The sequence below is a fragment of the Psammomys obesus genome, unplaced genomic scaffold (genome assembly GCF_907164565.1).
Source record: "Psammomys obesus unplaced genomic scaffold, mPsaObe1.curated_primary_1811, whole genome shotgun sequence".
NCBI lineage: Eukaryota > Metazoa > Chordata > Mammalia > Rodentia > Muridae > Psammomys > Psammomys obesus.
In genome coordinates this window covers 5375772-5397841 of record NW_026595981.1, presented here as the reverse complement: position 1 = coordinate 5397841, position 22070 = coordinate 5375772, and the positions used below count along the sequence as shown (strand labels likewise).

The window sequence follows — 22070 nt, the reverse complement described above, 5'->3', positions numbered from 1 at the left end:
TGACACAAAAGTCACACTTGTAATGTCATTGTGCCCAAGTCAAAATCCGAGACATTGAAGTTAGCTCATAAAGCTGGGACTCAAAAAAGCAGGGCTCATGAGGGTGGACAGAATGAAGAGGGGTCCCTGCAGGCCCACAGCCAGTGTCCTGATAACTGCCAGGCAGATGGGCCAGATGCTGGCTTCAGAGTTACCGGGTCCGTGGCCCCATTTACCCGGAAAACTCCAGCAACTGCTGATCTCCTCTGCCCCACCCAGGCAGCAGGGCTGGGTTGCAGTGCGCCCATCATCCTTCCCAGAGTTCTCTTATTCTTCCTGAGTGAGCCCCAGGTGCCTGCCCGCTCTGCCACACCCTCTGCACAGCCCTGTTGGGGAAGGTGGCCCAGCTTCAGGGCTCCACATCTGCCCTGCCTTCCTCTTGGGGCCTCTCCAGGACAGCAGTCCCTCCCATCACTTGAACAAGTCAAGCCCTGCTCTGTGCCAATTCTCCTTACAGCAGAGCCCGTGACTGCTGTGACTGGTTCTGGGTGACTGTGGCAAGCTGGGTCCCTGCAGTGGCTCAGTATCCTCATCTGGTAGTAAGCCAACCTCCCCAAAGCACTTCAACACTGGCCACAGTGAGCCCCAAGCACCCACAGGCAAGTACAGCCCCTCTCTGTGTACCCAGTTTCTCTGAGTTCTGTGCTGTGGATAAAGCAAACCATGGGTTGAGAACGATCTGTTACGGGCTGGGGAGATAGCTCAGGGGTTCAGGGTACTGACTCTTCTCCCAGAGGACCCGGTTTGATTCCCAGCACTCACACAACAGCTCACAACCATCTGTAACTCTAGGTCCAGGGGATCCAACACCCTCCCCTCTGGCCTCCGCAGGTTCCTGGCATATACGTGGTACACCCATACACATAATTTTTTTTAAATTTTAAAAAATAGTATGAGTGCGTGCAGCAGCACATGTGTTCAGGTTAGAGAACTGTTTGGTCAGTTCTCTCCTTCCATAGTGACATGGGTCCAGCGATGGACCTAAGGTCGTCAGGCTTGGTGAGCCTCCTTGATGACCTGAAAATATCTGGAAAAAAAAAAAATCTGGGGTGGGAGGACTGGAGAGAGGGCTCAGGGGTTGAGAGCACTTACCCCTCCTGCAGAGGGCCTGAGCTCAGCTCCCAGCACTCCAATGGAGGTTGACAGCCATTTGTTCCTGGGGACTTTACACCCTCTTCTGGACTCCGGAAGGCACACACATTACGGCAACTACTTTTAAAGATTGTACTCTTAATTACATGTCTGTGTGTGTGGATGTGTGGATGTCAAGGCACTTGATCCCCTGTGAGCTGTCTGATAGGAACGCTGGGATTGAAACACCATCCTCTGGGAGCAGCCGGTGCTCTTAAGTACGGAACCTCTCTCCAGCCTCATAACAAATATATAAAAAAAACTTTACCTGGAGTCAAGCATGGTTTACAATCCCAGCACTTAGGAGAACCTCTCCACATGTGGGGGCAAACATATCAGGCTCCAGACAGCCAGGTCTATGGAGTGCGACCCTATCGCAACAAAACAAATCCCTAAATCTGTACAGAACATACGTAGACTCCTCCTTGTCATCTCTTCCTAAACTTAACACCATTTATACAGTATTTAAGAATGATCCGGGGCTGGAGAGGGCTCAGCAATTAAGGGTACTTGCTTTTCTTGCAGAGGCCCCAGGTTTGGTTCCCAGCACCAAAATGGTGGCTCACAACCATCCACAGGCACACAGAAGGTGCACATACACACATACATGCAGGCTGAACACTGAAACAACAAATAAATCTTTAAAAAGTTACCTAGAACTTCTTAGAGAAAGCTCAAGCTGGTAGAGACACTTGCCACTAAGCCCGACATCCTGACTTGGATTCCCCAAACCCAATGGTAAAGGAACAACTAAAAAAGTTTTTCTCTGATCTCCACACACTGGTAAGGATTTAAGGTAAGCCAGAGAGGTCTTAAAGAGCACGGAAGGGCTGATGGGCCACATCCACGTTTCATTCTAGGGACTTGAGCACCTGCAGGCGGGGGTGGCTGCTGGTGGCCCCGAAACCGGGAGAGAGTGGGATGAGGCCCACCGGAGCCTCCCAGTGTTAGCTACAGGGCCTGGGTCAAAGCAGAATGATGCCCCTCCAGCCCGCCTCCATGGGCCAGAAAGAGCTAACAAGCAAACTGGACCTGAGGCAGAACAGAAAAATGAGAAAATAAGGAGACATGAAAGCGAAAGGGCCCCTTATCCCCAAATTTAGTTTGTGTATCTTATTGTCTGCATGGAAAAAAAACAACACAACTGACAAATGAGATTGCAGCAGAGAAGTCCCTTCTCAGAGAGACAATCTAAACGAGATGATCTCCTAGGGTGCCCGTGTGGTCTGTGGACTTCAGCAGCATGCCTCTCCCTGCCTTAAACCTGAGCAAGATGCTCCATAAACCACCGCACCATTTCATTTGCAAAAGGAGAATTAGGAATCAGTTAAATGATTCGTATGCCTTCACTTTTAAAAAAGCATTTTTTCTGTATGTGAGTAATCTATTTTCACACACACCCAGGACTCAGATCCCATTACAGATGGTTGTGAGCCACCATGTGGTTGGCAGGAATTGAATCCAGGACCTCTGAAAGAGCAACCAGTGCTCTTAGCCACTGAGCCACCTCTCCAGCCCCATGTTTTTGTTTGAAGCCGGATGTGGTAGCACTGTCTTTACTCTGAGCACTATCAAGCCAGCCGCCAGCAGACCTCCTCAAGTTCAAGGCCAACCTGGTCAACCTAGTGAGCTCCAGGGTAGCCAGATATACACAGTGAGACCTCGTCTCAAAAACTGTGTTAGTTTGAGAAGTGGTTCCACTATGTAGACCATGTTGCCTCTACCTCCTGGGTGCTGAGATTAAGGACCTGTGCCACCATGTACAGCCTGCACTTAATTTTTAAACGCTGAACCCACCTGTAAATTATATTGAGCATTGTAACTTCAAGGGCCACAAACCCACACATACAGCTACGGTGAAGCCTCTTGAGGCCCATCCCTCATTCTTTCTGAGCATCCAGGCTGTCTCTAGCATGTTTAGACTGCCGACTGCCATCTCTGCCCAGCTCTGCTTTCATGTGGACTTATCCTGAAATTCTTTTTCATCCGGCAGTCAAGACGCCAGTTCCACCTGAGTGGAGGTCCAGAGGCAGCAAAGCTCCGGGGGCCAGGGTCAGGTTGCCACGCGGCCACGTGGGAGGACCCAGTGAGCCAAGGGGGGGTCCGTCTCCAGTTGAGCTTGCTCCCACGCCTCCCAGCACGTGGCAAAGGTGACTCCTTCAGTGGGGGCTGAGTTGCAGCTTCCAAAAATAAAGTACCTGTGAACTGGACATGACCTTGAGCCCATGCAGATGTAATATAGTTCAGATAGTCTTGCTGGAGTATCTGAGATCAAATTTATTCAATTTAACGTCACTGGGTTATCCTGCATCTTTGTCAGTCTGGAGGCCCTGGGTGGTAAGAAAAGACTACACTGAGACTAGGTTCAAAATCTCTAAATCTGCACTTGATGCTGATTCCCCGTGGGCCCAGGAGGCAGGTAAACCTGCCCAGTGCAGGGCTGCCTGCCCACGCCAGAGCACCCACAGCACAGGGCCTGCGTGGGAAGGACATATGGGCCAAGGCAGCTGACCTGGAATTTCAAAACACTACAGAACCAAGGGTAGAAATCTGGGGTCCCAGACCACACAATTCCAGGCAGCCATGGTAATCCATGGTACAACAGAATTCATCTCAGGTGAGTGAAAACAGTTTAAGTGGGGCCTGGTCAAAGTGGATGACATGGGAAAAGCATGACCCAGGACCCCTTAAGCACTGGAAGGCCCCTGCTGAGAAAACATGGCTAAGAGGACAGAGTTTTCAACCACAGCCCTGAGGCTAGAATGGGGAAGGGGATAGCATGGAGCTGCTGTGAACCACATCTCAAGGAAAAGTGGGCCAGGACTGCCTGGAGCCAGATCCTGCTTCGGCCTTCCTCTAGAGGGGCGCACTAACCCCCTCAGTTTTTGAACATCATAAAGAAGCTTATTTCCTAAGGGAAATGTCAACTTGAGGCCAGGACACAAGCCTGCCTTTCTCCACCGCCTCCATCCCCCTTTCCCATCCCCCGCAGAGTTCACACAAGTCAGGCACAAAAAGCCAACTTTTTTATTTACACTGTGGTCTGTACATTACAGTTCCTTGGAAGGTGCCCACCACTAAAGCCTGTTTCTGTAGAGAACAGGCTAAAAGCAAACAATTCAGGGCCTGGGACTCACCCCACTCTCCCCCACCCTGGGGCCTGAAGAAGTTTCTTTCTGACCCCAAAGCTAAGGCCATTTGCAATTACTGGCTTCTGGTAAGCCCCAGATGTAACCCCCGGAGAGTCAGAACTTATCTGCCTATAGCTTCCTCCACCTGAGCCGCAGAAGGCCCAGCCCCATAGCATGAAGAGCTGAGGTTGGGAGCCAGCAGGCCGAGTCCTCGGCACACAGCGTCCTGTCCGGGCCCTGATGTTAGTCTGGTGATTAATGGCACTCTGGTCTGAGCACCAGCAGACAAGGAAGGGCTAGACAGGTGAGGATAGCAGGCAGGGACCGCAGCAGATGGCTTCCTTCAGCACACACGGGGGACACACAGGAGGCCGTGACCCTAACCCCAGATGTACTGCCAGGCATGGACACCACATGGCTGGGGCTTCCTCTAGAAGAGCCATACACAGAGCTGCAACCTCCCTGCTGGGGCCAGCTCAGGATAGAGGATGTCTGTCTTCTATAAACATCCGAACCCACACAGAAGGGGTTTGTGGGAGAAGCTGGTCCGCACAAAGCTGCCCTTGTCTGGAACGCAGGGCTTCTAAACTAGCTGCAGGTACGTGGGGACCGAGTGGCTCCTATGAAGACTGTAACAAGATCCTGTACAAAACTCACCAAATCAACAGAGGCTGGGGAGCAATAGAATGCTGGGCCCGACGGGGCAGGGGTGGAGGTAGGGTACAGTGTCTGCAGCTGGCCTCAGGGGAGGCATATGGCTGCACACGTGAGCACACACAAGACGGGGGAGACAGGGTAAGGGGACGTACAAAAGGGGCAGTGGATAACAGAATCCTGTGTGGTGGCAACAAGGAAGAAAAAGGCACGAGGACCCCAAACCATGCAGACAACAAACGGTTTGTGCAGATGGTCCCAACAAGAGGCAGGGCCATCAGGACTTAGGCCTGTAGGAGAGGTGGCCTGGGATGCTGACCCAGCTGGTACTTCTGGGGCACACATCCCTACAGTACAGCCACGACAGGAAAGAGGAGCCCACAAGGAAGGGACATCAAAGCTATCCAGCGAATAGGGTGACAAGGCCTGTCACCTTGCTATGCTTTCAGAAACACCGTCTGGAAGTGGCTATTTTTTTTAGCTGAAAGACTAAAAGATTTCAGAGCCACAGAGCCCCCTGAAGGTGCTACCACTTTCTCCTGACACACCCATCACACGTACACTCCGTCATGGGGGAAGTCAGGACATCGAAGTCCTGTGAGCTTGAGACCCCCTCAGTAAGCACTTGCTAGTGACACCAACCTGAGGATCCACCACAGAGGAAAGTCCTTGAGCCCTAGTGAGGGGCGGGGTAGGAGGGAAGATTGGGGAGAAGGGGCAGCATTGAAGCCCTGAAGAGCTTCCTCTAGACTTCTACAGAATCACCGGGTGACTTAAAGGTCTCGGTGACTAAACCTTTCCCAGGTCCCATCAGTCATGTCTACAAACAGGTGTGGATATGCCAATGCCCCACGGACAAGTGAATTCCCCCCGCTTCCTTGGATCTCACTGGAGACTCGCTTACAAATCCCTTACAGAGCCTAATGTGTACCAAAACCTCCTGGACCATCAGAACCAAACTGACCATCAGACCATCACCTAGAGTCTGGTGTGGGCTGGGTGCAGATTTGGCACTGACAGGGAAGCAACTGTGACACTCTCACTGCCCAGTCAGAAAATGGATAAAACCCATGGGGGCAAGTGGCCACTGCATCTGAGGCTGCTTTCCAGGTCCAGCGCTTACCTGACTATCTGCCTCCACCTCAAGCCCGTACCCAGTATATGGTGGCACTTGTTTCCTGTGACACCAGGGGTCCCATGCAGAGAACCATTAAGGGATACAGACTTCCAGGCTAGTGAGAGTAGCTGGACTCTCTCGGGGCAGGGACCATGCAGTGGCATCATCGCCAAAAGTCATCCATCATCTCAACCAAGGGCATGCTTCTCCAGCCCCGCCTGAACTCGGCAGACATTTCATGGGTTTTTCTCTACTTGAGCCAATGACTTTCTAGGACAGGAGCCTCCACCTTGAGCTGTGCCGGAGCAGCCCTTGGGAAGACCACTGAAAATAAAGGTGCCCAGCCACCCTGTGCCACCAGTTAGATACCGAGCTCAGAGTTGGTCCTGCTATCAACTTCTTTTCATGCTGCCAAGGACTGAACCTCACACTAGGCACAGTATCACCGTGCTGCATTCCCAAGCCCTCCATCATCAGATTCTTTTCAAGACCTTCCCAGGTGACACCAGCACACAGCCAAACTGGCAAACTCAGTCTCAAAGTCCTAATCTTCTGTTTGGTTCTTGAGCGTTGTGTTTTTAGCGTATCAGAAATAAAATTTAAAAAGGAACTTCCTCTGTAGAGTCTCAAAAAAAAAAAAAAAAACTGGCTTAAAATGAAATCTATCTAAGTCAAAGCTAACAGGAAAACAAACATAGGAAGGCATGAGCTTGTTGGCTTCCAGTGGAATGTAAGGATGGCTTAGAGCCACATAAAAGGTGCACCCCTGGATCTGGCAGGTTACTGCTGACCCTTCCCTGAGGGAGTTGTCCAATCTGGCAAAAGCAACACCCACTTCACAGGGCATCTAGCTAAATTAGCATCACTTGAGGCATTCTTAAAACATTCCAAGGCCTGGGCCACACCTGTACCAACTGTTAGAACATGTGAGGAGAATGTTAAAAAGTTCCCTAAACATCAAGTATGGCGTGGAATATCATGATTCTAAAACCACTTGTTTATCTGACACTCAAATCTAACTGAATGCCAAGTCTATAATCAAGACAAAGGGAAGTCAAGGGATGGCTCACAACTGTAAACCAAGCCAGGCAGACATCAGAAATAGAGATCAGATTCTTCCCAACCAAGGAAAGTTCTGGAACCTTCCACGAGTGATATGGCGCTGGGACCCCTGGGCTTTCAAGTCTAGAAGAACATTTTAAAAATAAAACGGGCGTGGTAACTCATGCCTGTAATCCCAGCATTCTGGAGGCTAAGACAAGAGAATTGCCTTGAGACAGCTGGAGCTACAGTGAGAGACCCTGTCTCAGGAAATATAATTAAAAACCTGCTCCCAGCGCCCACATGGCATGCAGCTTACAACTGCCTGTAATTCCAGTTCCAGGGCTTCTGACACCCTCACGATATATATGCAGGCAAAATACCAATGCACATTAAAAAAAAAAAAAAAAAAAAAGATAGAAAAAAAGGGCGGATATTGCCTGAGGTGTGTAGCACGGGTATCCAAGGGTGCTTCACGCTCACTGTAACAGGCTCAATGATGAATGCAGATTCACCAGCTTAGGATCACAAGCTGAAAAGGGCGTGTTCGCTTAAATCACTGACACAAGAGAACGACACAGTCATTCCTCCACCGGACCTGGTCGCTGATGCTGTTTTAAAAAACATCGAAGGAGATACTGAGACTCACAGCCAAACTTTGGGCAGAGTGCAGGGAATCTTATGAAAGAAGGGGAAGACAGACCTAGAGGGCACAGGAGCTCCACAAGGAGAGCAACAGAACTAAACAATCTGGGCACAGGGGTCTTTGCTGAGACTGATACTCCAACCAAGGGCCATGCATGGAGATAACCTAGAACCCCTGCACAGATGTAACCCATGGCAGCTCAGTCTCCAAGTGGGTTTCCTAGTAAGGGGAACAGAAACTGTCATGAACTCAGTGGCTGGCTCTTTGATCACCTCCCCCTGACAAGGAAGCAGCCTTACCAGGCCTCAGAGGAAGATTATGAAAGACAGTCCTGAGGGGACCTAATGGGCTAGGGTCAGATGGAAGGGGAAGAGGACCTCCTATCAGTGGACTTGGGAAGGGGTATGGGAGATGAGGGAGGGGGTTACAGTGGGGATACAAAGTGAATAAACTGTAATTTATAAAAATATTTAAAAAAAAAACAAACCCCTTAGTGCCAGAGTGCAGTAAGTGCCAAGACACATGGAGGAAATGTATCATGGCCCATTTTTTTGTCTTCTGTCTACCTTCCCTTATCTTTAATGCCACTGGTAAGCTGATCTTGCTACCACTACTATGGCTAGACAGGAGTGGAGAGACCAATGCCAAGAGGCCAATGTCTGCCCTGGGTCAATGAAGATGGTGATGACACCACTTGGTGAACATGACATTCAAAGTTGCTCTTGGCCTCAGGAAGCCACAGCAAGCCACAGCACAACAGATCACCAACCAGTTTCATGTGATGTAACTATGTAATGAAGTTTTGGTTTTTTTGTAAACTCAGCTATGCTATGTAAATATGTTTTTGTTTTAATCCCAAGTGTGGGATTTTAGTTGGGGTAGAGTTTGTCCATGGCTGTTAATTGTCATATGCAGGAGTGTGGCCTCTGCCAGCTGGGAACGGCAGGGAGAGGGGCGTGGTCTGGGACTCCGGGGATATAAAATGAGCCTAGAAAGAGAAGAGTGGGTGGCGTGTGGTGTTGGCAAGTGGCACCTCGTAGTCTGGAGAGACCCGAGGGATGGGCAGTGTGGCAGTTTGGAGCACACAGACGGAAACGCTCCGCGGTGCAGCGGTGTGGAGGTGCCTGCTAGTTGCTTCTGCGGCTGACAGAGCCTGGAGCATCCCCCAAGACCCTTCGACCCTAAACAGTCAGAAGTAAAGGGGCTCTCTCTTCCCACTAACCGAGGTTGGAAGGTTGAGGCCTTAATACCCCAAATAAAGTAGGTGTAAGAAAACAAGTGCTACAGAACTGTAGTCCAAGGACCAGCCCTCCACACGACATTAGCAACTCTCTTGCTATCTCTGCTCTCAAAGGAGCAGCAATGTGGCCCACTGCTCAAGAACTAGACACCAAGTCCTTGACCCATCTCTTTGAGCCTGGGGAGGACACAGACCTTGATGGAAGAGCATTTATCAGCCAGGTCAGGTTGACTGTGGCTTATGCTGAGGTGGCAACATACTTCACTGTTCATCTTGTGCTGGAGGGTTCCCAGGGCGGGGTCCGAGACAAGAGCACTCCGGGTTGCTGAAGCTGGTCTGGAGGAAGCCCAAAGACAACAGTTCCTATACAGCAAGGCATTAGAATTAGCTGCCCATGAAAGGCTAAATCCAAATCTATGCCGAGTGGCCAACTCAAGGGAGAGAAAGCTGGATGACAACTTCAAGGATTGCAAATCAACTCCGGAAGGCCTGTCTCGGCTGACAAACCATGAGGTGGAAGAGGCAGTCAATAAGCCTCCAAAGAGAGGTCGTGGCATCAGCACTGAGGAGTGGGAGGGACTCAAGGCAGAGTTTGCTATGCCAATAAGGACATCAATCCAAGCTTTGCTTGAACAGCAAGGCAAGCTCCAGCCAATGAGTATGATGCTGTAAGCTTAGAAGATCTCCCTGCTCTAATAACCATCAGCTTTAGGAATTAGAAACAAACAAACAAACAAACAAAAAAACCCAACAACACAGAAATATTATAAGAATGTTTCCATTTTGATCCCAGGTGTTGGGATATCAGCCCACTGCAGACTGCTGGAAGCAGCTGAACACGATTGCCTTGCGCTCCAGCAGAGGCATGGTTTTGCAGGTTGCAAATAGGTTCTGTGATTGTGTGATGTTTGGAATTCTGGAATCTTTTCAGAGTGTACATAAATGCCCTGACAGGTGGGGTCAGTGGTTGTTGGTTATGCAGGGGAGTTGTTAATAGCTGTGCTCAAAGAAGAAACACAAAGAAATTAGTTTCAAGGATCTCTCTCTCTCTCTCCTCTATCCTTCTGTCTAGTGGTAGGGGGTGAAACTGGGGGAATAAAGGACAGGAAAAAGGAATCCACAAAGTAGCAAAGACCAGATACAAGCAAAGAAGAAACAATAAAAAAGTTAGGAAATTCATGGATCTCTCTCCCCCTCCTCTATCCTTATTTCTCTATCTAGTGATAGGAGATAAAACTGGCGTGGGGGCGAAATAAGGAGCGGGATGGGGAGAAGAACCCACACAATAGCAAAGACCAGATACAAGTGGTGCCTCAGAGCGGAGCTCGAAGGTTAAGTGTAAAAAATGATATCCCGGCTGGAAGCTGTCTCACACCTCACACCTGGTAGTGGTGTGGAACAAGGTTCTGGCGGGATCGGATGGAGTCCTACAGAAATTATAGATCTAAGGCATTTTCTAAAAAGAGGCCACAATTTCATATGGGGTGTACTCACCTTATGGGAAACAAATTCTAAATAATTGGGCTACTCAAAATAGAATTATTCCCCAAGACTGGAAGGGACTGGTGCCAACTGTCCTAGAGGCTGGTCCACAGTTGCAATCAATGGTTAACATGATGGAGGGAAGAGGCGTCAAACGCTGAACAGCAAAACAGAGGGAAGGGAATGAATACAGTAAAAGACCAGCTGCTGGGTAAAGCATGGCACTCGGATAAATAGGAACAAATTCAACGTGATGAGGCTACTACAGAGCAGTGACGCTTGGTGGCTTTCAGACCTTGGGATGAAGCTGAGGATCCTTGCTTAGAAGGATCGTACAAAGCTCTAGAAGTCTTTGCTGGTTTTTACATAGACTGGGCTCAGCCATGAACAAAGCCGTACCAGACCCTGATGGGAGAGAAGTGCTAACTGGGACCTTGGCGGTTGAAAATGCAAATACAGTCCACAAAAAGTATAAGTCATTAAAGGTGAGGTCAGCACCTACGGAAGAGTGGGTCATGGAGACGACCGTTACTGCCACGATAATTGGACAAGCCATAGCTAAAGGTTTCAGATCTCAAAATGCCCAGTGCTTCAACTGAGGGAAATACAGTCATTTGCAAATACAGTCATGAGCAAACCAAAAGCCTCAAATTTCAAGCCCACTGCATTGTGAGAAATACAGTACTTCGTGCCAGAAAAGTAAATGAGCTGTTTCTAGGGGCATTGGTTTTCCTAAATCTCAAACAGAGAAAAAAAAAAAAAACAACAAACCTAGACTTCCCAGAGTGTGTATGCAATGTGGCAAAGGCAGCCACTGGGTTCAGGAACCCAGATCCAAGAGACACATTCAAGGTAATTTCTTACCACTAAAAACAACCTTGAGAGCCTGAGCTCAGGGCACCAAAGCAAAAATTATGAGCCGTTTCAGTCAAAGAACAATAGCAGCCAAGACACACTGGGTTATAGAAAACAACAACAAAAACTGTGGAATTAAACCAACCTATATACTATAAGGATGTTAACATCAGAATGGAAACCAGTGAAAGTTTTGCATTGGGGATGCATATTTGTTTACATTTCCACAGGAAATGAAAAGCTGTAGATACCATCAAAACAAAGACTAGAACTGAGCAGAAGTCTCCTGAAAACCTTGGCCACTGACCCAAAAAGTGGTTATTTCACTGAAAAGGTCTGTCTACAATTTCCCAATACGAAAAAACCCCACCAAACTGCTACACAGCAAGTAAACAAGAGGTTCAGTGAAATGTATGTATCTTTCCCAGGGCAACACCGAAACAGAGAAAACCACTGATGTTAAGGGCACAGCCACTTCGCTAATGGCATGTGATCTTGGTACTGCATTCCTGCCATGTGAATCTGACACCAGTGAAGCATCCTTTACTAAACAGGTACTGAAGGTGGCTGAATATGCAGAAATGACTACCTGCAGGACCATTCACTGCTTTATAGATGCAGGGCTCTCTGACGGCTCTATGCTACCTGGAGTCGCCAAGCAAATAAAGTGAGTCACAGCTTCAGAGGCAGATCTCAAGAAGATGAATTATGAAGATATCAAGTTGGCCTTACATCAAGGCACTGAAGCTCAAAGACCATGAGGAGACAAGCCCCGTGAGCTTCCCGAACCTAAGTAAGGTTGGACATTCACACAAGAGGAAGTTGGGTGGATCATTCAAAGACCGTACAAAGCTGCAAAGGAAAGCTGTCTCACTTAACTGACCTGGAAGTGGAAGCAGCTGTCAACAAACCATCACGAAGATCCAGAGGCATGAGTGAGGACGATCTGAAAGATGTCTCTGGAGTAACTGATGACATCTCACACCAAGAAGGCAACTTGCAGGCATAGAGTCATCGTGTAATTCCGTCTGCAGATTTCTGTGCCCTGACCCCCATATCTGGCTGCAGTCCTTGTTCTGAGAATCTCCTGCCTCCATGTTTTATGAACACTGCTTTCCCAAATGTCCCCTGGTATACCAATAAAGCCAATCGCTCAGCACAGGAGAGCATAATGGAAGTTTTGGTTTCTTTAAAACTCAGCTATGTTATTTATGTAAATATGGTTTTGTTTTAATCCCAAGTGTGGGATTTTAGTTTGGGCTTTAGTTTTCCCATAGCTGAAAATTGTCTCGTTCGGGGCATGGTCTTTGCCTGTCTCATGTGGCAGAGTGGTGTGGTCTAGGACTCTGAAAAAGCTAAATGAGAAATCCCAGCGAGAGAAAGTGGTGTGTGGTGTTGGCGTGTGGGGTGTGGCAGTTTGGAGAGGACAGAGAAGGACACTGTGGAGGCTTGGACAGGTGGAGAGAAACGTTTCAATGCAGTGGCTTTGAGGAGACTGCTGCCGATTTTGCCATCAAAGGAGATTGGTATCGCCCCTAAGCACCCACTGACCCTGAACAGCTGGGAAAAGGGGGTCTGCACCCATTCTCCCCACTAATGTTCTCCCTCCTACCTAGGGTTTGGGGGTTGGAAGGGAGAGCCTTTAAGGAACCCCAATTAGAGTAGTTTTTAAAAGGAGTGCTACAGGAGAGAATAGGGCTGGACTTCCTGCCAGCCAGGGGAGGAGGAATTAGAAGAAGGAAGTAGGGGATTTAGTCATGGCAGATGTCCAAGAGGGACCAGGAGAAGGAGCCGAAGCAGGAAACCTACAAAGTCCAAGTATCTCTGGGATGAACTCTGGGAAGAAGCCAAATTACCTTAAAGGATTAAGAACAGATTAATAACTGCTCAGTTCTTGTGCTGTGAAGCTTGTTAAAATAATATAATTCTCAATTATTTGTGTGATAGCTGGGTTAAGAGAGAAACTGAGAAACAGACAGTTTTATAAAAATAACCTTAACAGCAACTAGCCTCTTACATATCGCAGCAGAGTGCCCATGGTAGAAAAATGATTAGCGTCACTGAACTTCTCAACCTTATTAAAGCAGGGATTAAGCAAGACATTATGAGCAAGGCCTTTACAAGAAGTTACAATGTAAGACATGCACCACTCCTTGCAATGCAGAATTGTATATAGATGTACAGATACCACATATGTAAGAAAAAAAATTTCCCACTACACCTAGCATAATTAATGCCTTAAAACAGAAGGGTAAAATGTAGTGACAATTTTGGAATTTTGGTTTCCTTAAAAAAATATGTTTTTGTTTTAATCCCAAGTGTGGGGATATGGGGATGGCTCAGCCTGTCCAAAGCAGCTATTATTTGCCTTGGGCTCTGGAAGAGGCATGGTTTTGCCAGCTGCAGACAGTTTCTGTGACGGTGTGATGTTTGGAATTCTGGCAACTCTTCAGAGGGTGTACATATTCTAAAGCCCTAAGAGGCAGACATGGTGGTTGTTCAGGGGGGGTTGGTTGCAGTTATTGGTAGTAGAAAAGAAATTAGATTCAGGGATCTCTCTCTCCCCACCCCCATCTTTCTTTCTCTCCTATCTAGTAATAGGAGGTGAACCCAGGAGGAATAAGGGAAAAAAGAACCCCAAAGTAGCAAAGACAAGGGCCCAGGCCCACAGTGAGCTTCAAAACTTGGCATTTCCTTGGGGAATCCATTCTTCCAGACCAATGATGTAGGCCAAAAGCCTTCCTCCCTGCCTGTTACCCTCACAGAAACTCTTTCCCCTTTTGTGATGCCTCTGCAACCTTCTCTGGAAACCCACAAGTGAAGCTGGTGGCCAATATAATTTCAAGTACAAAACACCCCTGGAAGCAGACTCCACAGATCAGAGTCTATACTCAGCTGGCCTCTGCTCTGTTCCTGACAGCAACCTGGACCAACCTCAGACCCTGGTTTATTCTTCCTTCCTTCCTACTGACATATCCTCAAGCGACTCCCTACTGAGCATCCTTTATCCACATCTTCCCAGACCTCAGGGGATGCCCACAGACACCTGTATCCCTGGTATCGTTCATCCAGGCAGAGCAGGGCATGACAACCCACCCACCGTCCATGCAGCATGAGATAAACCCCGTGCACATGTTTTAAAGAACCTCAAAAGCCAAGAAAAGCAGAAGTGACTGGACTGGAACTGGCCACAGCCCTGTCTCTGCCAGGTAGGGCACAGAGCCCAAGTCCCCTCTTTACCTTTAATTGTGCCCCCTTTCTGATCACTAGCCTCTCCAACATGCCCAAACCTTCTTATTTACACAAGAAGTGCTCAAGAAAACCGAAGGGGAAGACTTTTAAGACCATACATGTTTACAGGAGCTGGGGTAAGGAAGCCAATCAAGAGCCATTTAAGACCGAGATAAACCAGACACTCCAAGCACAGTACCTAATCCCAGGTGCCTAGAACAAAAGTTCACATTTTAAACGCCCCTCCCCCCCAGGCGGGGAGTGAATTCCCATCACATATTCACAGAAGACTAAGATTCCCCCCACAATGTTCTCCACTGGACTTCCCATCAGCGCAGTGTCTGCTCTCTAACCCGGGACCACATTCGGGGGTGTGACAGCGGTAGGAAGGGATGGTCTTGGAAACACTTCCCTATGCCTGCCCTCACCGAGGCGAAGGGGGCCCAGACAGGTCACATGTTAAGACGCAGCCATGGAACACACCTCTCCCAGGCAACCACTCTTTCTGGCTCCCAGTGCCTTGGGTGCCCCACCCTTCTTCTTGGCCTTCCCTGCACCCCTAAGTGAATGCTGCTCATATTTCTCTTCTTCAAAACAGAATGAAGCCAAGCCAGAAAGGGGAGGTAGGAGAATAAGACTGGGAAGGGCACGGAAAACTACGACGGACTCTGCCCAAAAGTACGAACAATGCACGCTAGCTGCTCTGCAAGTCCGAGTCGGCTGGACCCGTTTACCTGCACCCCAGAGGGCTGGCCCACAGGGGTCTCCGTTCTCCCCAATACCCCTTCCTCCTCTTTGAGCTTAAAAACAAAACAAAAAAAAAAAAAAAAACAAAAACCTGGGCTTGAAAGGTGGCCAGAAAGGCTGGCAAGGACACCAAATTCTGGAGAATGTAACTGTCTAGTCTCTTCTCCAGTGGGGGAAGGGAGAGAACCCATCTCCCGAGAGCATCTTCCAACCCTTTTCCAGAGAGGTAGAATCAGTTCATCAGTACCCTTAAATGCAAGCTTCCAGTCCTCGCTGTCAACTCCTGAGAGCGCCCTCCCACATCCAGTCCCCCAGCCCCTCACAAAGGGGCTGCAAAGTGCACACACAGCTCGCTATGGGTTGTCACCCACGGCCAGGGCCCCAAGCTCACTCCCTGCCCGTGTGCGCGCCGCTCCCTGCACGTATACCAGCGTGCACCCGCAGGGTGCTCACAGGTACGTTTACAGAGCGCGTGTGGGGGCCTGCCTGCGCCTTTATCCTCAGGCAGGCCTGCCCCCAGGCCCCAGGTCCAGCGGCCACTCTGGAGCCAGCCCTGCCTCAGTGTTTGATCTCCAGGATGGAGGGGTTGTGGTCCAGGATAGCCAGGATGATCTTGTCCATGTACTGCCTCAGCCGGAAGTTGATCTCCTCCTGCTCCTTTAGGGCCTCCATCAGCTGAAGGAAATGAGAAAGGTGGATCAGAAGCTGGGCCCAGGCTGGGCTTACAATGGACCAGTGACACATGACAGTGGCCCCAGAACAGCCTGAACACACTGAGCTGGGACCAGAGCCGAAGGCAATTTCATTGACCTGGGGAGGGGCTAGAGCATGGGGAAGTTTTCACAAAGGTTGGAAACCCTGGCCAGATTCACTCATAACCAGGGCTAGTATGTACGGTTCCTGGGCACAGCGTTTTCTCTGCCTACAACAGTGCCCTCCTCACTCCAGCCCTGCCCTAGTCAGTGACTCTCAAGTGTGACATTTAGGTGCTCCAACCCTGTGGGGTTAACTGTTCTCCTGGAAGCCACAGAATGGGGAGGGGGGGTCAGTTCCACATTAAAACGCAGCTGAGTGTTTTGGTATCTGAGGTAGAAAAGATGGGCTGCAGTGCTAGGGTGCTGGGCTCCTTTCCCATTGCCACTGGCATGACCTGTTATTCTACAGGGAAGTGTTTATGAAGACCAAGTATGTGAGAATAAGTAAACACGTATGCCTAAGAACCTCTGGTCACCATCTGGGTTAAGTCCCACGAGGACCTCTGATTTGAGCTCCACTCTGACCTGAGCCCAGAGCTCCTGAGTTTAGAGGGCTGAGCTCCTCCTCTGTGCTGCCTCCTGCTCAGCTGTGACACCGTGATAGCTGATAGTGAGCACTATTAGGGCCAGGCCTTAGCCTGCCTTTTGGGTCCCATGTGGTCTGAGGTTCATGGTCCCAGCAGGTGGGGTATGGGACAGGACCCACAGAATGGGGACCAGTTACCAATATGAGAGTCTAAAAGAGTGAGGGGCAAGGCTACCTCATCACGAGATGCTGTGTCAATTTCTGCGGCCAGTGACTGGGCTTTGGTCTGGGTGGCAAAGAGGTTCTTTGCCTCGTACAGGCTGAGGCTCAGGATCTGCCCATTTAAGTCGTCGTTCTGATCCCGCAGCTTGTGGTTCTCCTGTGGCAACAGAACAAAAGCAACCTGAGGTCTGGGAAGCAGCCTGAGGCCGCTGGAATCCACCTCTTCCAACTGTGCTGTGTCCTGAGCTGGAAGGGGAGTTACAGCCTGCCTGGAGAACCAGAGCACAGAGGTCTCTCCCCTGTTCTATGGGGGGTACTCAATGACCAGCTCGGCATGTAGTCCTGGACCTGGCTGAGGGAGGAGCTATTCTAGATTCTCCATGCAAGAAGGAGGGCTCTTCCGGTTCTGGATCCTGTTTCAAGATGCCTTGACCCTGAAGGCAGCTGATACTACAGCTCTGCAGGTGCCCCCTCCAATTTTTTTTATTTTTTAAGATTTATTATTTATACAGTACTCTGCCTGCATGCCAGAAGAGGGCACCAGATCTCATTATAGATGGCTGGGAATTGAACTCAGGACCTCTGGAAGAACAGCCAGTGCTCTAAACCTCTGAGCCATCTCTCCAGCCCTGTCCCCTCCAATTCTTGCCAATAGTTCACCCCAGAAATCTGGGAGCCCCTCCTGGGTGGGTAATAGCTAGCTGTACTGCAAGAGATGGCCACCAGGACTTTTGCCTGGGAAAATGGGCTCAGGTGTGAACCATGCCCAGCTTCCGGTGCACAGGCCCAGCTGAGTTTGAACCTCACTCCCTTCTTTAACCACTGCCCCTTCCTGATCCTATGCCTAACAACGACAGGATGACGGCACACTATGAGAAGCAGAATCTCAAGACTTAGGCCCTATTTGCCTGAGGAAAGCCGCTCGCCTGAGCGTGGGATGGGATGATGGGCCCTGGCAATCAGGTAGCTGAGAACAGACAGGAAAGGAGGCAGGGGCCAGGCCGCTGCCTGAGAATCCCATGTGGCTGGCCCAGCAGCCTCTTCAAAGCCACTGAACAGTGGCTCTAGGGCCTACCTGCTTTAGTCGCTTGACCTCATGCTCAAGTTCCACCTCCCGGGCTCTGGCATTGAACTCGCCAAGGCCGGATGAGCTGCGGCCCCGACCTGGCCGCTCGCAGTCCAGCTTGTACATCTGCAGGTGCTCCAGCTCCCTCCGAAGGTCCTCGATGAGCTGCAGGGAGAAAAGCCTCAGCTGGGTGCAGCAACAGCACCAAGGGCCACCAAGCCCTGGGGGGCCCGACTCACCTCCTGAGTCGCCTCCCGCTCCTTCTGGAACTCGAGGCGGTTCTGCCGCAGCTTGTCCATCATGCGTTTGTACAAGTCCATCTCATCCTTGAGTCTCAGGCTGGTGTCCTCCAGCCGGTCAGACATGCGCTGCCGCTCCTAGGGGCAGGCAGACCCCATCAGGGCAAACATCTGAAGGGGGACCTTAGACTCTGGAGGACCTTAGCAGAGCAGCTACCCTGGGAAGTGCCCTCCCAGAACATTCTAGAAACATAGCAGAAACACCCAGGCCCCTAATGTCCTTCTGTGGTGTCAGGTAGAGCCCGAGAAAAAGCTGTTTGTCCCAACAGAAGCTAAGCCCATCCTCTTTAAAAAAAAAAAAAAAAAAGGCATTTTACAATACATAATGCAGATTAAATTTTCACTGTAGAAAACTTGAAATTTTGTAAATTCAGAAGTGAAAGTCATTATTCACTTTTCCTTCCTTTTTAATTAAAACAAAACAAAACAAAACAAAAAAAAAAAAACAACCTTGCTTCTGGTTATATTTAAGACAAAACTCTTCATGCATCCTCAGCTGGTTTAGTTCATGATGTAGCAGAGGATGACCCCGAACTCCCAATGGTCTTGCCTCACCTCTTGAGTACTGGGAATACAGGTGTGTGGCCCTGGCACTTCTTCTCTGCAGGGAAATCGTGAGTTCTCCACAGGTGACGACCCGAAGGCCCTGAGACTGCCATTACCTCTCTACGAACCCAGCGTCTTGCTGGGACCCGACACTCACCTCATCCAGCTTCTCAGTCTGTGACTTGAGTCGAGTTACCGTGGTCCTCAGATCAGTGTTTTCTTCTTCTAACTGCTGCACCCTGGGAAAGAAAGATAGCCCAGATCAGAGAATCTGGAGTAGAAATGACCTCACAGAGAAGGCAACTGGCAGCTGGTCTCTGCTTCCAGGAGAAAAGAAACTATCAACTGAGAGAGACATTGAGACAAAAATAAATAAATGTCTCACAGGATAATTCAGGTCCAGCATCCCTGATCCAAAGATCCAGAGCTTCTGAACAAAGACATGATGCCACAAGCCAAATGCCATATTATCATGTAGCCAGGAGTGATGCTGTCTGCTTTTAAACCCAGCACTGAGATGCAGAGGCAGGAAAACCTCTGTTGAGTTGGAGGACAGCCTGGTCTACATAGCAATTTCCAGGGTGGCCACAGTTATAAGATGGAAATTTTAAAAAATAAATATAAATATATAAAAATTAAAAAAAGCCAAATTTTATATGCAGAATTCCTTTCAGGCTGTAGGTTACTTTTTAATTTTGTGCATTCGTACAGGGTGTGTGCATGTTCCTGTGAAGGTAGTCACGCATGTGCCACACCGCACGTGGAGGTCACCTTCACCTTGAGACGGGATCTTTCACTGGTTCGCTAGGCCAGGGGACCCTCCACCTTCAGGGGGCTCTCCCAGCTGCCGCAGAACATGGACTGCAGAGACACACTGCTGGGTCTGGTTCTATGTGGGTTCTGGGGACTCGAATTCTGGGTGGCAAGCACTCTACCCACTGAGCCATCTCCCCAGCCATATAAGCTGTTTCAGAAACAAAGAAGCCAGGCCTGGCGGCGCACACCTTTGATCCCAGCACTCCAGGCAGAGGCTGGTAGATCTCCGAGTTCAAGGCCAACCTTGAACAGATTTAGTTCTAGGACAGCAAGGGCTACACCTTGGCTTAGGGAGGTGGGGGAAGGAAGAGGGGGCGAGTTATGTCATGCTTAGATGGGTCCCATCTCCAAGACATGTATATATAAAAATGTATTTCAAAATTTGAAAAATTCTGAAAGCTGGCCTCCACACACACACACACACATACATGTCAACACACATGTACATACAAAGAACCCTTCATGAAACAATGAAGGAGGGGCTTTCTTCCAGGAGGAAGACAGTCCTATGACTGGAATGCCCGGGGCTCTTGTTAGTATCTGTAGTCTGAAGGCCATGGTCATGTTTACTCTCTCTCCTCCAGCTCTAGCCTTCACCTGGGATCTCCAGTGCTCACTGAGCCATTTCTGCTTCAGAGGCCATACTCCTCTGTGGGGGTTGTTTACAGACAGCTGGCCTGCAGAGACCCCACTGCACTAGCGGTTTGCAGGCAGGTGACGGCCACCAGAACTGTGCAGAACATCCGATTCAGCAGCTCCCCCAACCCCACTATTGTCCCATTCTGCAGAGGCTTTTCTTGACCTTAAGGAGGTCCTGGGGTACTCCAGGACGAGGGCCAGAGACTGTGAGTGCCATCCATGCCTCCCCATGAACAGCAACCCCTGCAGCTGAGGGAACAGAAGCAGACTACTCTCGGAGCCTGGTATTCTGTGTTCCTGCATTAGGCCCTGCTCACCCGGGTCCTCTCCCTCTCTGGTCCCAGCCACCTTTCTTGAACCCATCGTCATTAAAGCAGGAGTCAGTAAGCTAAGCAGACGTTAGGACACCAGCCCCAGAGCCATTCGTAAACAGCCTCTTCTAGAGCAGTGGTTCCCAATCCGTGGATCGGGGTGTGTGTGTGTGAGTGTGTGTGTGTGTGTGTGTGTGTGTCATTTATCAGACATTCTGCATATCAGACAATTACATCATGATTCTCAACAGTATGAAGTAGCGAAAGAAATAGTTTTATAGTCGAGGGTCACCACAATGAGGAATTATATTGAAGGGTCGCAGCATTAGGAAGGTTGAGAACCACTGATCTACACCAGAAGTCCAAATTTAGCATGAGAAACTCTCAGGGAAGGAAGGAGTCTGGGAAGGGGTGGGGGGTCAGGCCCAAGACAGTTGGGAAGTCTCCTCATCGAACTGCACTGGGTTAGGAATCACCCAATCCCTTGGGCTTGCCTGGACCAGTCCCTGTCCAGTATCCTCTGCCACCGCCCAGGCTGGACTTTGCACCCTGTGCTTAAACACCTGGGGCCCAAAGATCCAGGGCAGTGGCTGCTCTGCCAGAGGCCCCAGCAGTCCCGGCAGGACCACAGCTGCCTTTCAGTGGACACTGTGCACAGCTGTGGGGCGGCAGGCAGAGAGAGGGCGGGAGCGAGGGGTTACAGAGTTGGTAACGCCAACGTGACCAGGGCCAGTGGTGCTCCTCCTGCCCCTGGGCTTGGCTTCCAGCAAGGATGAGGCAGTACCAGTGCTGGCCATGGAACCCAGACTCAGTTTACCCATGCTCAAATTCAGGAGAGAATCTGACAGCAGGGGGAGCTCCAAGCCTAGAAATGAGACTCTGCCTTCCAATTTGCCTCTGCCACTTCCTCAGCCCAACCACCAAGGCTACTGTGAACTTCCATTCTGCTTTAAAGTATCTGAAGTAGAAAGGCTGGACTGATAGGCTCAGCTTTACCACAAACACTTGGGGACAGCACTAGCCCAGGGCCACCAGGGCAGAGGGGCACAGAGGGGCGACAGCGGGGTGTAGAGGGGGACAGGGGGCGCAGAGGGGGATGGGGGCACAGTGGGCAACGGGGCACAGTGGGCAGAAGGCCTGGTGCCCACCTGGTGTTGAGCAGCTCCAGCTCAATACCCTTCTCCCGCTCCAGCTTGCAGTAGGCCTCACGGTGCCGTCGGGCTTCCTCCTCCAGCGCCTGCTCCGCTGTGGTCTCCTGATCCTTCACCATCTCCTCCAGCTCATGTACCCTGAGGGGGGGCACAGACTTCAGTCAGGTTGCACGCTCATTCCAGAAGGCCCAGACCCCGCCAGAGCTGCTAACACATTCTTAGGGTTGGCGGAGGGTTTGCCAGGCCGACAGGTAAATCGGGGACACTGTGACATCTAACGAGAAGTGTGTCATCATACTCGAGGGAGAAACAGATCTAGTGAAGAAACTCCAGACAGGAGCAAAGCCACACAGGAGACAGAGAAGGCAGCAGGCCTGACCACAGCTATACACATGGCTTCTAAGTCTTACCCTCTCTTTTATGCC

General features: G+C 50.0%; 1 protein-coding gene across 4 annotated transcripts in view; it reads right to left on the bottom strand.

Moving 5' to 3' along the window:
• Nucleotides 1-4174: 4174 nt before the first annotated feature.
• Rab11fip4 (RAB11 family interacting protein 4) overlaps nt 4175-22070 on the bottom strand; it is an 85062-nt gene continuing 67166 nt past the window's right edge. For all 4 annotated transcript variants that reach the window (XM_055620041.1, XM_055620040.1, XM_055620043.1 and 1 more), the window contains 6 exons: nt 21643-21783; nt 18886-18967; nt 18123-18260; nt 17893-18048; nt 16831-16974; nt 4175-15989 (listed from right to left, as the gene is read on the bottom strand). In XM_055620041.1, coding sequence (XP_055476016.1) covers nt 15873-15989; nt 16831-16974; nt 17893-18048; nt 18123-18260; nt 18886-18967; nt 21643-21783 — 778 coding nt within the window. In that variant the 3' untranslated portion in view covers nt 4175-15872. The remainder of the gene's footprint in view (nt 15990-16830; nt 16975-17892; nt 18049-18122; nt 18261-18885; nt 18968-21642; nt 21784-22070) is intronic.